Here is a 17,586-nt window from a genome sequence, read left to right on the forward strand (position 1 = left end):
AGCACTGGGGAGGGAGCCCGGGGTGCTCTACAGAGACGGGGTGCACTGGGGAGGGAGCCCGAGGCGCTCTACAGAGACGGGGTGCACTGGGGAGGGAGCCCGAGGCGCTCTACAGAGACGGGGAGCACTGGGGGAGGGAGCCCGAGGCGCTCTACAGAGACAGGGTGCACTGGGGGAGGAGCCCGGGGCGCTCTACAGAGACGGGGTGCACTGGGGGAGGGAGCCCGAGGCGCTCTACAGAGACGGGGAGCACTGGGGAGGGAGCCCGAGGCGCTCTACAGAGACGGGGTGCACTGGGGGAGGAGTCCGGGGCGCTCTACAGAGACGGGGAGCACTGGGGAGGGGGCCCGAGGCGCTCTACAGAGACGGGAGAAGAATACTGCCACGGGGCACGCTGGGACTTGTAGTCCTAGACTGGCGAGAGACTCAGAAAAGGCCGGGAAACTCGGGGCACGCCGGGATGTATAGTAGGAGCGTGTGGCAGGGCTCACTGCAGCCCGCAGCCGCTTGGCGCGCCGGGATATATAGTAGTATCGAGCCGTAGTCCTCAATGGAGGCCGGTCGCCGAAGGGCACGCCGGGACTTGTAGTGTACGCGTTGTGCAGGGCCGCAGGAGGCCAAGTGACGCACCGAGGCGCTGGACTCAGAGTCCGGAAGCCACTGGGCACGCCGGGATATGTAGTACTAGAGAGGCGCAGGACTCTCAGGAGGCTGTCCCAGCGCAGGGCGAGAGCCGCAAGGTACGCCGGGAACCGTAGTACTTCTTTGTCGCATGTCCCAGAGCAGGGCGAGAGCCGCTAGGCACGCCGGGGCCCGTAGTACTTCTTTGTCGCGGGCCTCATCGCAGGGCGAGAGCCGCAAGGCACGCCGGGACCCGTAGTACTTCTTTGTCGCATGTCCCAGAGCAGGGCGAGAGCCGCTAGGCACGCCGGGACCTGTAGTACTTCTTTGTCGCATGTCCCAGAGCAGGGCGAGAGCCGCAAGGCACGCCGGGACTCGTAGTACATCCTCATGACACCGGCTCCTGTCCCTGGTATCCTGTCCCGGAAGTGACGAGCTCCGCGCCGAATGTCTCCGCTCCCGGTGCTGCTGCTGCTCCTGGCCGCCCCCGGCGCCCCCTGGGACCTGCGGACCCTGAGCTGCGGCCTGGGGGCCGGGGGGTGCGAGTGCGAGTTTCGCCCCCGGCTGGAGGGTGAGTGATGAGGAGGTGGCGGGGTCTCGAGGGTCGGACGCCGGTGCGGAGGGGGCCCATGTCATACATGAGGGGGGGCCTATGTCATACATGAGGGGAGGTCCATGTCATACATGAGGGGGGGTCCATGTCATACATGAGGGGGGGCCCATGTCATACATGAGGGGAGGCCCATGTCATACATGAGGGGGGGCCCATGTCATACATGAGGGGGGGCCCATGTCATACATGAGGGGGGGTCCATGTCATACATGAGGTGCAGGGGTGAGAGGGGTCCATGTCATACATGAGGGGGGGCCCATGTCATACATGAGGGGAGGTCCATGTCATACATGAGGGGGGGCCCATGTCATACATGAGGGAGGGTCCATGTCATACGTGAGGGGGGTCCATGTCATACATGAGGGGGGCCCCATGTCATACATGAGGGGGGGCCCATGTCATACATGAGGTGCAGGGGTGAGAGGGGTCCATGTCATACATGAGGGGGGGCCCATGTCATACATGAGGGGGGGCCCATGTCATACATGAGGGGGGGTCCATGTCATACGTGAGGGGGGGTCCATGTCATACGTGAGGGGAGGTCCATGTCATACATGAGGGGGGGTCCATGTCATACATGAGGGGGGGTCCATGTCATACATGAGGGGGGGGCCCATGTCATACATGAGGGGGGGCCCATGTCATACATGAGGGGCGGTCCATGTCATACATGAGGGGGGGCCCATGTCATACATGAGGGGGGGGTCCATGTCATACGTGAGGGGGGGCCCATGTCATACGTGAGGGGGGGTCCATTGAGGGGGGGTCCATGTCATACATGAGGGGGGGTCCATGTCATACATGAGGGGGGGCCCATGTCATACATGAGGGGGGGCTCATGTCATACATGAGGGGGGTGTCCATGTCATACATGAGGGGGGTGTCCATGTCATACATGAGGGGGGGCCCATGTCATACATGAGGGGGGGGTCCATGTCATACATGAGGGGGGGGCCCCTTGTCATACATGAGGGGGGGGGTCCATGTCATACATGAGGGGGGGCCCATGTCATACATGAGGGGGGGTCCATTGAGGGGGGGTCCATGTCATACATGAGGGGGGGCCCATGTCATACATGAGGGGGGTGTCCATGTCATACATGAGGGGGGTGTCCATGTCATACATGAGGGGGGGCCCATGTCATACATGAGGGGGGGTCCATGTCATACATGAGGGGGGGCCCATGTCATACATGAGGGGGGGTCCATTGCGGGGGGGCCCATGTCATACATGAGGGGGGGCCCATGTCATACATGAGGGGGGGCCCATGTCATACATGAGGGGGGCTCATGTCATACATGAGGGGGGTGTCCATGTCATTCATGAGGGGGGTGTCCATGTCATACATGAGGGGGGTGTCCATGTCATACATGAGGTGCAGGAGTGAGGGGGGTCCATGTCATACATGAGGGGGGCCCATGTCATACATGAGGGGGGGGTCCATGTCATACATGAGGTGCAGGAGTGAGGGGGGTCCATGTCATACATGAGGGGGGGTCCATGTCATACATGAGGGGGGGGTCCATGTCATACATGAGGGGGGGGTCCATGTCATACATGAGGGGGGGGTCCATGTCATACATGAGGGGGGGGGCCATGTCATACATGAGGGGGGGCCCATGTCATACATGAGGGTGGGTCCATGTCATACATGAGGGGGGGGTCCATGTCATACACTAGGGGGGGTCCATGTCTTACATGAGGGGGGGGTCCATGTCATACATGAGGTGCGGGAGTGAGGAGGGTCCATGTCATACCTGAGGTGCGGGAGTGAGGAGGGTCCATGTCATACATGAGGTGCAGGAGTGAGGGGGGTCCATGTCATACATGAGGGGAGGTCCATGTCATACATGAGGGGGGCCCATATGAGGGGGGGCCCATGTCATACATGAGGGGGGGCCCATGTCATACATGAGGGGGGGCCCATGTCATACATGAGGGGGGGCCCATGTCATACATGAGGGGGGGTCCATGTCATACATGAGGGGAGGTCCATGTCGGGTCCATGTCATACATGAGGGGGGGCCCATGTCATACATGAGGGGGGGCCCATGTCATACATGAGGGGAGGTCCATGTCATACATGAGGGGAGGTCCATGTCATACATGAGGTGGGGTCCATGTCATACATGAGGGGGGGTCCATGTCATACATGAGGGGGGGTCCATGTCATACATGAGGGGGGGGGTCCATGTCATACATGAGGGGGGGTCCATGTCATACATGAGGGGGGGTCCATGTCATACATGAGGGGGGGCCCATGTCATACATGAGGGGGGGCCCATGTCATACATGAGGGGGGGTCCATGTGGGGAGGTCCATGTCATACATGATGTGAGGTCCATGTCATACATGATGTGAGGTCCATGTCATACATGAGGGGAGGTCCATGTCATACTTGTGGGGAGGTCCATGTCATACATGAGGGGGGGCCCATGTCATACATGAGGGGGGGCCCATGTCATACATGAGGGGGGGCCATGTCATACATGAGGGGGGCCCATGTCATACATGAGGGGAGGTCCATGTCATACATGAGGGGAGGTCCATGTCATACATGAGGGGGTGTCCATGTCATACATAAGGGGGGTGTCCATGTCATACATGAGGTGCAGGAGTGAGGGGGGTCCATGTCATACATGAGGGGGGGTCCATGTCATACATGAGGGGAGGTCCATGTCATACATGAGGGGAGGTCCATGTCATACATGAGGGGAGGTCCATGTCATACATGAGGGGGGGTCCATGTCATACATAAGGGGGGTGTCCATGTCATACATGAGGTGCAGGAGTGAGGGGAGTCCATGTCATACATGAGGGGGGGGTCCATGTCATACATGAGGTGCGGGAGTGAAGGGGGTCCATGTCATACATGATGGGGGTGTCCATGTCATACATGAGGTGCAGGAGTGAGGGGGGTCCATGTCATACATGAGGGCGGGGTCCATGTCATACATGAGGTGCAGGGGTGAGGGGGGGTCCGTCATACATGAGGGGGGGGGTCCATGTCATACATGAGGTGCAGGGGTGAGGGGGGGTCCGTCATACATGAGGGGGGGTCCATGTCATACATGAGGGGGGTCCATGTCATACATGAGGTGCGGGAGTGAAGGGGGTCCATGTCATACATGAGGGGGGGTCCATGTCATACATGAGGTGCGGGAGTGAGGAGGGTCCATGTCATACATGTGGCGGGGTCCATGTCATACCTGAGGTGCGGGAGTGAGGAGGGTCCATGTCATACATGAGGTGCAGGAGTGAGGGGGGGTCCATGTCATACATGAGGGGAGGTCCATGTCATACATGAGGGGGGGCCCATGTCATACATGAGGGGGGGGGCCATGTCATACATGGGGGGGGGGGGCCATGTCATACATGGGGGGGGTCCATGTCATACATGGGGGGGGGGATCCATGTCATACATGGCGGGGGGGTCCATGTCATACATGAGGGGGGTGTCCATGTCATACATGAGGGGGGGGGTCCATGTCATACATGAGGGAGGGTCCATGTCATACATGAGGGGGGGTCCATGTCATACATGAGGGGGGTGTCCATGTCATACATGAGGGGGGTGTCCATGTCATACATGAGGTGCAGGAGTGAGGGGGGTCCATGTCATACATGAGGGGGGGTCCATGTCATACATGAGGGGGGGTCCATGTCATACATGAGGGGGGGGTCCATGTCATACATGAGGGGGGCTCATGTCATACATGAGGGGGGTGTCCATGTCATTCATGAGGGGGGTGTCCATGTCATACATGAGGGGGGTGTCCATGTCATACATGAGGTGCAGGAGTGAGGGGGGTCCATGTCATACATGAGGGGGGCCCATGTCATACATGAGGGGGGGTCCATGTCATACATGAGGTGCAGGAGTGAGGGGGGTCCATGTCATACATGAGGGGGGGTCCATGTCATACATGAGGAGGGCCCATGTCATACATGAGGGGGGGGTCCATGTCATACATGAGGGGGGGGTCCATGTCATACATGAGGGGGGGGGCCATGTCATACATGAGGGGGGGCCCATGTCATACATGAGGGTGGGTCCATGTCATACATGAGGGGGGGGTCCATGTCATACATGAGGGGGGGTCCATGTCTTACATGAGGGGGGGGGTCCATGTCATACATGAGGTGCGGGAGTGAGGAGGGTCCATGTCATACCTGAGGTGCGGGAGTGAGGAGGGTCCATGTCATACATGAGGTGCAGGAGTGAGGGGGGTCCATGTCATACATGAGGGGAGGTCCATGTCATACATGAGGGGTGCCCATATGAGGGGGGGCCCATGTCATACATGAGGGGGGGCCCATGTCATACATGAGGGGGGGCCCATGTCATACATGAGGGGGGGCCCATGTCATACATGAGGGGGGGCCCATGTCATACATGAGGGGGGGTCCATGTCATACATGAGGGGAGGTCCATGTCGGGTCCATGTCATACATGAGGGGGGGCCCATGTCATACATGAGGGGGGGCCCATGTCATACATGAGGGGAGGTCCATGTCATACATGAGGGGAGGTCCATGTCATACATGAGGGGGGGTCCATGTCATACATGAGGGGGGGGTCCATGTCATACATGAGGGGGGGTCCATGTCATACATGAGGGGGGGGGGTCCATGTCATACATGAGGGGGGGTCCATGTCATACATGAGGGGGGGTCCATGTCATACATGAGGGGGGGCCCATGTCATACATGAGGGGGGGCCCATGTCATACATGAGGGGGGGTCCATGTGGGGAGGTCCATGTCATACATGATGTGAGGTCCATGTCATACATGATGTGAGGTCCATGTCATACATGAGGGGAGGTCCATGTCATACTTGTGGGGAGGTCCATGTCATACATGAGGGGGGGCCCATGTCATACATGAGGGGGGGCCCATGTCATACATGAGGGGGGGCCCATGTCATACATGAGGGGGGCCCATGTCATACATGAGGGGAGGTCCATGTCATACATGAGGGGAGGTCCATGTCATACATGAGGGGGTGTCCATGTCATACATAAGGGGGGTGTCCATGTCATACATGAGGTGCAGGAGTGAGGGGGGTCCATGTCATACATGAGGGGGGGTCCATGTCATACATGAGGGGAGGTCCATGTCATACATGAGGGGAGGTCCATGTCATACATGAGGGGAGGTCCATGTCATACATGAGGGGGGGTCCATGTCATACATAAGGGGGGTGTCCATGTCATACATGAGGTGCAGGAGTGAGGGGAGTCCATGTCATACATGAGGGGGGGGTCCATGTCATACATGAGGTGCGGGAGTGAAGGGGGTCCATGTCATACATGATGGGGGTGTCCATGTCATACATGAGGTGCAGGAGTGAGGGGGGTCCATGTCATACATGAGGGCGGGGTCCATGTCATACATGAGGTGCAGGGGTGAGGGGGGGTCCGTCATACATGAGGGGGGGGGGTCCATGTCATACATGAGGTGCAGGGGTGAGGGGGGGTCCGTCATACATGAGGGGGGGTCCATGTCATACATGAGGGGGGTCCATGTCATACATGAGGTGCGGGAGTGAAGGGGGTCCATGTCATACATGAGGGGGGGTCCATGTCATACATGAGGTGCGGGAGTGAGGAGGGTCCATGTCATACATGTGGCGGGGTCCATGTCATACCTGAGGTGCGGGAGTGAGGAGGGTCCATGTCATACATGAGGTGCAGGAGTGAGGGGGGTCCATGTCATACATGAGGGGAGGTCCATGTCATACATGAGGGGGGGCCCATGTCATACATGAGGGGGGGGCCCATGTCATACATGAGGGGGGGGGCCATGTCATACATGGGGGGGGTCCATGTCATACATGGGGGGGGGTCCATGTCATACATGGGGGGGGGATCCATGTCATACATGGCGGGGGGGTCCATGTCATACATGAGGGGGGTGTCCATGTCATACATGAGGGGGGGGGTCCATGTCATACATGAGGGAGGGTCCATGTCATACATGAGGGGGGGTCCATGTCATACATGAGGGGGGTGTCCATGTCATACATGAGGGGGGTGTCCATGTCATACATGAGGTGCAGGAGTGAGGGGGGTCCATGTCATACATGAGGGGGGGTCCATGTCATACATGAGGGGGGGTCCATGTCATACATGAGGGGGGGGTCCATGTCATACATGAGGGGGGGGGGGTCCATGTCATACATGAGGGGGGGTCCATGTCATACATGAGGTGCGGGAGTGAAGGGGGTCCATGTCATACATCAGGGGGGTGTCCATGTCATACATGAGGTGCAGGAGTGAGGGGGGTCCATGTCATACATGAGGGCGGGGTCCATGTCATACATGAGGTGCAGGGGTGAGGGGGGTCCGTCATACATGAGGGGGGGTCCATGTCATACAGGAGGTGCAGGGGTGAGGGGGGGTCCGTCATACATGAGGGGGGGTCCATGTCATACATGAGGGGGGTCCATGTCATACATGAAGTGCGGGAGTGAAGGGGGTCCATGTCATACATGAGGGGGGGGTCCATGTCATACATGAGGTGCGGGAGTGAGGAGGGTCCATGTCATACATGAGGTGCGGGAGTGAGGAGGGTCCATGTCATACATGAGGTGCGGGAGTGAGGAGGGTCCATGTCATACATGAGGTGCGGGAGTGAGGAGGGTCCATGTCATACATGAGGTGCAGGAGTGAGGGGGGTCCATGTCATACATGAGGTGCAGGGGTGAGGGGGGGTCCATGTCATACATGAGGGGGGGTCCATTTCATACATGAGGGGGGGTCCATGTCATACATGAGGTGCGGGAGTGAAGGGGGTCCATGTCATACATGAGGGGGGGGTCCATGTCATACATGAGGTGCGGGAGTGAGGAGGGTCCATGTCATACATGAGGGGGGGTCCATGTCATACATGAGGTGCGGGAGTGAGGAGGGTCCATGTCATACATGAGGTGCGGGAGTGAGGGGGGGGTCCATGTCATACATGAGGGGGGGTCCATGTCATACATGAGGTGCAGGAGTGAGGAGGGTCCATGTCATACATGAGGTGCGAGAGTGAGGGGGGGGTTCATGTTATACATGAGGTGCGGGAGTGAGGGGGGTCCATGTCATACATGAGGTGTGGGAGTGAGGGGGGGTCCATGTCATACATGAGGTGTGGGAGTGAGGGGGGGGGGGGTCCATGCCGTACATGAGGTGCAGGAGTGAAGGGGGTCCATGTCATACATTGGCTAAGAATGAAAATTCAATTTCCACTGCATCCTACCTAATGGCCTACTGGCACTCCTTTTTAGTTCCATGAATCTTACTTTGATCTTCTTCACCCTCATGTCCCTGCATGTTCTTTTGTTCTTAGGCCCTGAAACTCCTGCTCATTCATGCGGATCCTTACTGTCCACTGACCTACAGGTCCCAGAGGTCACGGTCACCCTTAGGTCGGACCTCTATTCACTATAAAGGACCTAAGACCGTGAGGTTCTTGCTTATCATCAGTTGGTCCTCAAACTACCCACTAATCCTGAGGACCCATAACTCATTTCCTCTCTCTGGTCCTCTGAGAGTTCTGCTCAGAGACATCCCTGAGGATCCTACTCACAAAGATCCCAAGAGGCTTCTGCTCAGTTTCAGGTGTCTTTTCAATTCTGTTCACTCCATAGTGTCTTGGAATCCTGCTCAACATTAGGTCAGCTTAGATCCCTGTTCACCGTTAGGCAGTGTATTTCTTGCTCACTCTTACCTGGAAGCTCCTACTTACCCTCAGGTCTGTGAAGACCATGTTCACCATGAGCTTCCCCAATGCTTCTGTTAACTCCTAGCTCTCCCACACAAAGATCCTGGGGTTTCCACTCACCACTAGGTTTCCAACGCTCATGTTGACCCTTAAACCCCAAAAACTAACTCTTAAGTTCCCGGCTAATGTCATTCCCAATATAGGACTCATAAGTGTGGCCTCAATCTTAGCTCCCAGAGGCTCCTGCTAAACCTTATTTCGAAAAAGGTCCTGCTCACCCTGCTTAACCTCAATTTCTGTAGGTTCCTGAATCTTCTCTTCACCATCACCCCATTAGGCTACTGCTCAGATGCAGGTCATTCATACTGCAGATCGCTGAACTTCTTGGACACTTACATGTCCACAAACTCCATGTGGACACCGTTTACTCCAAGCCTCTACATAGTCTCCAGGTTTACCTTCACTCTCTTCCCAGGTATTGAGTGAAATGTCACTTCACTGCATTAGAACAACTTCTGCTCATCCTCAAGTGTAGCGCTGCTGCGGGACTTCAGGCTGGTTGCCCTGTCTGAAGGGGCTGTGAAATCTACTCGTTTCCATCATCTGCGTCTTATAGTTGGCTGCCCGCAGCTGAAAGCTTTCCAAGACTCCTTTTCACGTCCATGGAGTCAAGGAGAGTGACCAAGAGCGAGAACGGTAGTCTTCCCGATAGAAGGTCTAAAGCAAACTACACAAAAACCTACTCTATACATCAGATATGCTAGCAAGTGATGGATATTACAGGTTACCCACAACAGATTAATTACATTATTGAGCAAATTCAAACTCCCCCAAATGACGTCAGTGTCCTGTTGCAGATGTTTCTATGCAAATTTTAGGTCACATTTTGGACTTTGGCACGGCCAAGTCATCCTTACAAGACTTAAAACTATTACCACTGAAGAGAGTACCACCAATTGATATATGAAAGAATTCATGATTATCATTGCTAAGCACCTGCTTGTCATTTGTAACACCTCTGGTTATATCCAAAAGTGCAACTTTATGCACATGTCCCAGAATGTAGTTCTTCAGTAGTGTAACACAAAAATAACAGCCCCTCTTCCCCCCCCCCCCCCACAGAACGCACATGTCCCAGAATGTAGTGCTTCAGTAGTGTAACACAAAATTAACAGCCCCTCTTCCCCGCCCCCACCCCTGATGCCCCCCCATCCCCCCCGCCCAACAGAACGTGGTGAGGGATCCTAAGCCTCCCATATCTCACAGATATTCTTATACTTTAGAATGAATAGGAGTCCTCTGAAGAGAGGTGCCCCCCACCATCTATGGCACAGGAACTGCATGGCCCAGCATTACACCCCTACAGTGCTCTGTTAGGTTAAAACAAGATTGACAGAACGTGACCGTCATGTTATGGAGACACTTATCAGCCTTGAAAAAGAATGAAACCCGATGGATGCCCTCTTGCCATGCCCCTTCCTCTACCTCCATCTTCCTGACCAGGCGGTGTGTCTTGGCAGCAGTCTATGGTTAGGTTGTCTTCAGTTATCAAGATGAGCTGTTAGAAGAATGAGGAAAATAAGCCTCACTTAAAGAAGATCTTCTCGCATACATTCGAGCCGATCCTAATTGGTGTGACTTCGTAAAAAACAAAATTATATAAAATAACACAATAATTAGCACTGCCTTGCATTACCTTCTGTCAGGTAGATGTTACAAGGATGGTGCATGACTGTTCCCGTGCATGCACCCATGTATTTTAATGTAAACCCGTATTTACAAAGAGTTGTAAAGATGGGTTTATGCCAAAATGGGGTGCCTATCTGAAGATGGGGTATTGAGGAGAAATATCTTTATTTCTGCGCGTTTCTTCCTCTTTGCAAGTGTGCTGCATTCTGCAGCTCACATGCAAGAGAGCGGACCTCAAGGGATAGTTTCATCTTCCTGCTCAAACAACTTCCTTGACCACAATGTTTTGTCACTAGGCAGCCAGAAGTGCGACCGTACCAGGAGAGTAGAACTGCACCATATTTATAAAAAATGGGGCTGTTCTGCTCTTTCCGTTTCAGCCAGCGCTGCAGCTGTATTCGCTGTGGTGTGCTGCATGAAACGTCAGTAAACGTGCTCCTCAATGATTTGGAGCAGGCGTCCAGACATAACTTTTGTCTTGGACGTTGTACGGCATTCTGCTACCTTTTGACTAGGGCCGTGCTATAGACATGACGTATGCATACAGACAGAAAATCGATATTTGTTAAGAAAAGGTTCTTTTTCAAATAATGAGAGAAACATCCATCCAAGGCTCCTGCATGATGCAAGTGTCTGGCAGGTTCCGGGGTGGCACTAGAAGATTGTGGGGTTAGTGCACCCTTGTCATGTCATGTTAGACATTTCTAATTGTGCTCTTTATTATCCATTAACTAGAAATGTTGAAATAGAAATAAGAACTGGACAGAAACGGGAATTACAATAAAATGAAGTCCATGCCTTACTACCCGTCCATCCCACAATCTGCTCCTGAAATGACTTTGTCTTAGGGTCTGGGGCACTGCACAGGTTGCTGGAATGATAGCAGTGCATCTTACTAGGTATGTTTTACAGCTGTTTGCACCCGGTGTGGCAATTTTTGTTGTTGCTGTCCCCCTACCCCCCAACACCTCCTTCTCCAAGCATTCCCTCAGCACAACCATTCAGTAGTACCCATCATTGCTCCACAGACCCTCTCTCATGTGTATTTAATTTCTTTTATAGTGCTACTCATCCCAATGTAGGGTGTCTAGGGCACTTTACATCGTACGCATATTGTTCAGAGCCAATGACTTGTATAAGTTGGTAAGTCAATGTAGCAGTAATGTTACTTAGGACAATGAGGGCTGCAAGGTGTAGGTGTTACATGGCATTCATACTAGTAGGCATTAAATGCAGGGCCACTGGAATAAAACATTTCCTAGCTATCGTAATGGAAAGTTTCACATCTATTAAGGACACCGAGGGGAGGATTATGCTGATCTTTCTCCACTTTAATGAATAGCAGCCGAGAAAGATTAATAATAACAAACTACTGATCCCATGAACACTATAGATCAGGAAGTAAAAACAAGCATATCCAATAGCATGGAGCAGAATAGTAACAGCCAATTGGCATAAATGAGTCCCAATGTAGTCCGTCGTCAGTGTCCGCAACTCCTCTTTCGTAGCGCAAGACAGGCTGAGAAGTGTGTTCAAATATCTTGTTTAACCATGTCCGATCCTGAGAAAATAGTACAATGAACGTTAAAATAGCCAATGAGTAGGAATAAAAAATGTCTGAAAGGAAAAACCATCAGATTATAAACAATGAAACAGGTACAAGATATTCTGATACTGATATCAAATGAAAATAATAGTATGATGTTACTTCCTAGCAACAGGGAAGGGAATGTGTTTACAATTGGGTGGGATAATCCTTGCTTCCATATCCTTAATAGAATTGAAACTTTCTGTTACGATAGCTAGGACATTTGTAATTCTGTTTCAGGACCAGAGGCGAAGATTCTGCTAGTTCAAAGCTTATCCACTACGAGCTGAGCCATGTCAAGAACTGGTTTAAAATAAAACCTTTTGAAAGTAGAGTCCGAAGACCAATCAGCAGCATTCATAGTATCTTTCAAGCGAGCACCCAAAGTGAACGCTTTGGAGGCCATGGCTCCTTGAGTGGAATGTGCTCCAAACATAGAGAGATCAATTCCAGCCTCTTGCATGAACCATCAAACTCAACGTGCAATGGTAGGGGATGAAACAGCTTTATGTGGTTTTCTGAGAACAATAAGAAGTTGACATTCCCCAGGGGCGGCAAAGTTCCGAAAACATATCTTCATATGCTTTGAGACATTGAACAACACAAAGTTTAGGGGACTGTTAGAAAGCAGGATAGGAAATTACTCTTGTATTACATTTAGTTCTTCTACTTACCGTGGAAGTAACTCCCAAAGGAGAAAAGGTTCTGGCAGAAATATCCAAAGCACGGACATCCGAGACCCTGCTACAAGATACTAAGCAGAGGAGCATCGCCAGCTTTGCTCTGAGTTCTTTCCTGGATAAGTAACGGTTTTGACCCCAAGACAAAAATAGATTTAAAACCTGATTGACATCCAAAGGGAAGAATATTGTGGTTCAGGAGGCAGGGAAAGTCTGATACTGTGAAGGAGACGACACACAGGAGGGTGTTCTCCTGATGGGGAACCGTTCAAGGGAGAGTGCCCAGCCGCAATGGCAGATCTGAAAGTATTTATAGAGCAGTAGACTAAGCCTTTCAAAGCTAGACTGGCTAAAAAAATTATTATATGTACTACATCAGAGTCCATGGATTGATATTCCATAGCAAACACCGAGACCAAGCCAATTTGATCATTTGGAAGTGCTGAGCACCCAGGCCTTTAATAAGAGGTCCTGAGTGTGGCCCGGGATCGACCATCGTCCCCTGAAAGACGCTACACCATCAGAGACAGAGTCTTGAAGAACCAATTGGTGAGGCATATGATCCGGATTGGGGAGAATGGATGAAAATAGGGGGAGTAGGATTAGATAATCCCAAGAAAGTTCCAGAAGAACTGTAAACCAAACTTGAGATCTCCATATGGGAGGAATCAGGACTACGCTGGCCTGTGAGTGATCATCGCGAAAGGAGGAAAGGCGTAACCGTTCTCTTGAGTCCAGTTCTGGAGAAAGTTTATATGACGGCCACTAAAGGGTCTGTCCTCCAGCTGTAAAACTTGAAAAATTGATGATCTAGTCTGGTAGCAAAAAGGTCCACTGAAAAGGGACCCCAACAGTCGTTGAGATTGGGGAAAAAACATCTGGATGGAGCTTCCAGAGACTGGAGTCTCTAAGGTGTCTGGCTTGAAAATCTACCACCTGGTTGAAGTGGCCCGGGAGGTACTCCGCTATCGCAGAGATTTGACGGTCTAGGCAATGTTGCGAAACTGGTTGTGAGGTTTGACAGTGTTGTGGATCGAGCAACACAGAGATGATTGATATAATGGACAGCAGAAATATTGTCCATCTGCAGGAGGATACATGTCTGAATAGAGTCTTTGGTCCAGCACTTGACTGCAAATGAGCCAGATAAGAGTTCCAGACAATTTATGTGTAAATTCTCTTAATCCGTAGACCAGAACCCTCCTGTGGTAAAATCTCCACAACGAGTGCCCCAGCCTGATCTGCTGGCATCGGATTCTATGATTAGATCTGGTGCTGACCCGAAAATTGCCCTGCCGTTCCAGGCCTCCATAAGGGAGAGCCACCAACGAATTTCCCCCCCCGAGCCTCTTCAGAAAGGGAAATCATGCGAGCGTAAGAATAACCCCTGCGTAGGTGCGCAGGTTTGAGATGTTAGAGAGCTCGATAATAGAGGGGACTAGGATAAATCACCTAGATGGAGGAAGAGAGGAGACCTACCAAACGGGCAATTTGGTGCAGAAAAATCAGCTGTCTGGTTAAGGATCGGCAAAGCTCATGGCAAATTTTTGTTACTTTCCAAGATGGAAGACTCAGTGGCTGAGACTGAATCTCTATTACGAAGGCTAGAAAAACAGCGTTTTGGGAAGGAACCAGAGGAGATTTGCATTTGTTTATAACGATACCTAGGTGTTGTAAGAGATATATGGTGATTTGCACATGAAGAGCCAGTTTCCAAGGGCCCTGGGCCAAAAGAAGAATATCATCTAAGTAGACCATTAGGCATATACCCTGAGCTCTGAGGTGTTCCATCACTGGTATTACAATCTTGGTGAAACACCAAGGAGCTGAAGAAAGACCGAACGGAAGGGTGGTAAATTCATAAGTTTGTTGACGCCAAACGAACTGGAGAAAACGCTTGTGAGGAGGGAAAATTGGAATGGTCAGGTAAGTATCTTTGAAATCTAAACGTGCTAAGCAGTCTAGAGGGTGCAGGACATTGCGAAGGAGGTGAATTCCTTCCATTTTGAAGTGTCGATATACAAGCCAATTGTTGAAGTCACAAAGGTATATGATGGGATGTTGGCCTCCATTTGCCTTGTCAACCAAGAGAAGGTTGCTTATGAAGCCACAAGGATGAGGAAGTGTTGGACATATAGCTTCTTTTTCCAGCAGAGCTGCAACCTCTGTGCCACCAAAGTGAGATCTTGAGAAGAAAATTGAATAGGTCGAGGAGAAACAATCTGTGTGGGGTTTCCATGAAATTCTATGTGAAAGCCTCTGACTGTTTGTAAAACCCGTGCACCTGCTGTGATTGACTCCCAAGCCTGGATAAAATTTGCCAGACGGCCCCCTACGTTTAGAAGAGAAGAAGGGAGAACTCCTACCTGAATAAGTTGGAGTGGAGGATCCTCTGGTCCCTCGGTTTCTGAAATGACGGCCTCTGGTCGGGTAGAAATTTGCGAATCCGATTTGGTCTTGAGGTTGTCCTGACCAGGGCCCTTGTCCTCTGAAGAAGTTTTCAGAGTACTGGTGGCCGGACAAGCAGCCCTTGTCTCGACCGGCCCCATAAAAAATACAGGAAGGAAAAACTTTTTTAATTGAAGACTGATTTTTGTCTAGGGATGTGAAGGTATTTACGAATTTTCCAAGTTCCTTGATAAAAGGCTCACTATAAAGACAACACTGTGCTACGGGTCCTGCCTCAGAATCTGCCATGTCTCCTAATTTAATTAAGAGACAGGCAGCGCTCAGTAGAAAGAGCACAGTTAGCGTTACCCAGGAAAATCACACCACACTGTGCCCAACCAGAGAGAACGTCTGATAAAGATCTTAGATTTAGCTGAGGACACAAAGGCTTCAGGCTCTGTTATTTCTCCAAAGGACCAAGGATATCCAAAGGTTTGTCCTGGTATGTCCGCCAGGACCTGTCAATACCTTTTTTTTTTTTTTTAGGACTTTTGATGAATTTTTGCAAAAAGGTAGACATTCTGAGATCAAGTTCAGGGGTTTGGACAACCTTGTCATACAAAGAAGGGCGAAGATATTCTGCTCTGATGCAATTGCATGACTCTTTTTTTTTTTTTTCTTTTTTTTTTTCTCCCAGCGGTTTCCGAATGCGACCCGCTACATTCGTGGCAACTTTGTCAGATGGGGCTCAATCGGAGAAGACCGAGGGTGAAGAATGTCACTGGGGTCTAGTATGTCTGAAGGCTCAGGGATGGAATCGGTGGGGGGGGAACCTGAGAAGAAGGAAACCAGGGTCTGGAAGGGCCAGGTTCTTCATCAGGCTCAATATAATTATCAGAATACTGATCATAAATAAGGGGTGAGGAAGAATCGATAGCTGGGTCATTATCATGAGATATGAAAGCTTGTTGGATTTTCTCAAACATATCTTGCTTGACCCCTGCTGTGCGGTGGTGCTTCACAGGGGTAGGTCCCTCAGGAGGTTTTGCAGAACAGGGGCTGAAGGGAGAGGTGAAGGAGTAGATATCTTGGCAAACTCGTGAAATTTGTGAGGGGCAATGACCTCCGATACTGCACGGTAAACAGAAGCATCTACCGCATCAAAAAATTCCTCCTCCTCATTTAATTCCAATATAACAGTGAGGAGGCTTTAATATGGGAAGGCTGGGTGCCAGTCTGTATTAAAAGCAGCAATAGCCCATGTCATACATGAGGGGGGGTCCATGTCATACATGAGGGGAGGTCCATGTCGGGTCCATGTCATACATGAGGGGGGGCCCATGTCATACATGAGGGGGGGCCCATGTCATACATGAGGGGGGGCCCATGTCATACATGAGGGGGGGCCCATGTCATACATGAGGGGAGGTCCATGTCATACATGAGGGGGGGCCCATGTCATACATAAGGGGGGTGTCCATGTCATACATGAGGTGCAGGAGTGAGGGGGGTCCATGTCATACATGAGGGGGGGTCCATGTCATACATGAGGGGAGGTCCATGTCATACATGAGGGGAGGTCCATGTCATACATGAGGGGAGGTCCATGTCATACATGAGGGGGGGTCCATGTCATACATAAGGGGGGTGTCCATGTCATACATGAGGTGCAGGAGTGAGGGGAGTCCATGTCATACATGAGGGGGGGGGTCCATGTCATACATGAGGTGCGGGAGTGAAGGGGGTCCATGTCATACATGATGGGGGTGTCCATGTCATACATGAGGTGCAGGAGTGAGGGGGGTCCATGTCATACATGAGGGCGGGGTCCATGTCATACATGAGGTGCAGGGGTGAGGGGGGGTCCGTCATACATGAGGGGGGGTCCATGTCATACATGAGGGGGGGGTCCATGTCATACATGAGGTGCGGGAGTGAGGAGGGTCCATGTCATACATGTGGCGGGGTCCATGTCATACCTGAGGTGCGGGAGTGAGGAGGGTCCATGTCATACATGAGGTGCAGGAGTGAGGGGGGTCCATGTCATACATGAGGGGAGGTCCATGTCATACATGAGGGGGGGCCCATGTCATACATGGGGGGGGGCCCATGTCATACATGAGGGGGGGCCCATGTCATACATGGGGGGGGGGCCCATGTCATACATGAGGGGGGGGCCCATGTCATACATGAGGGGGGGTCCATGTCATACATGGGGGGGGGGTCCATGTCATACATGGGGGGGGGATCCATGTCATACATGGAGGGGGGGTCCATGTCATACATGAGGGTGG

General features: G+C 52.2%; 1 protein-coding gene across 2 annotated transcripts in view; it reads left to right on the top strand.

Annotated features, from left to right (window-relative positions):
* Positions 1–992: 992 nt before the first annotated feature.
* Positions 993–17,586, top strand: part of TOR2A (torsin family 2 member A) — a 104,424-nt gene continuing 87,830 nt past the window's right edge. The window contains exon 1 of one of the 2 annotated variants that reach the window (XM_069236963.1): positions 993–1,192. In XM_069236963.1, the coding sequence (XP_069093064.1) occupies positions 1,069–1,192 (124 nt within the window). In that variant the 5' untranslated portion in view covers positions 993–1,068. The remainder of the gene's footprint in view (positions 1,193–17,586) is intronic. The other variant, XM_069236962.1, reaches the window with a different exon arrangement.

Source organism: Pleurodeles waltl, chromosome 6 (assembly GCF_031143425.1).
Source record: "Pleurodeles waltl isolate 20211129_DDA chromosome 6, aPleWal1.hap1.20221129, whole genome shotgun sequence".
Taxonomy (NCBI): domain Eukaryota; kingdom Metazoa; phylum Chordata; class Amphibia; order Caudata; family Salamandridae; genus Pleurodeles; species Pleurodeles waltl.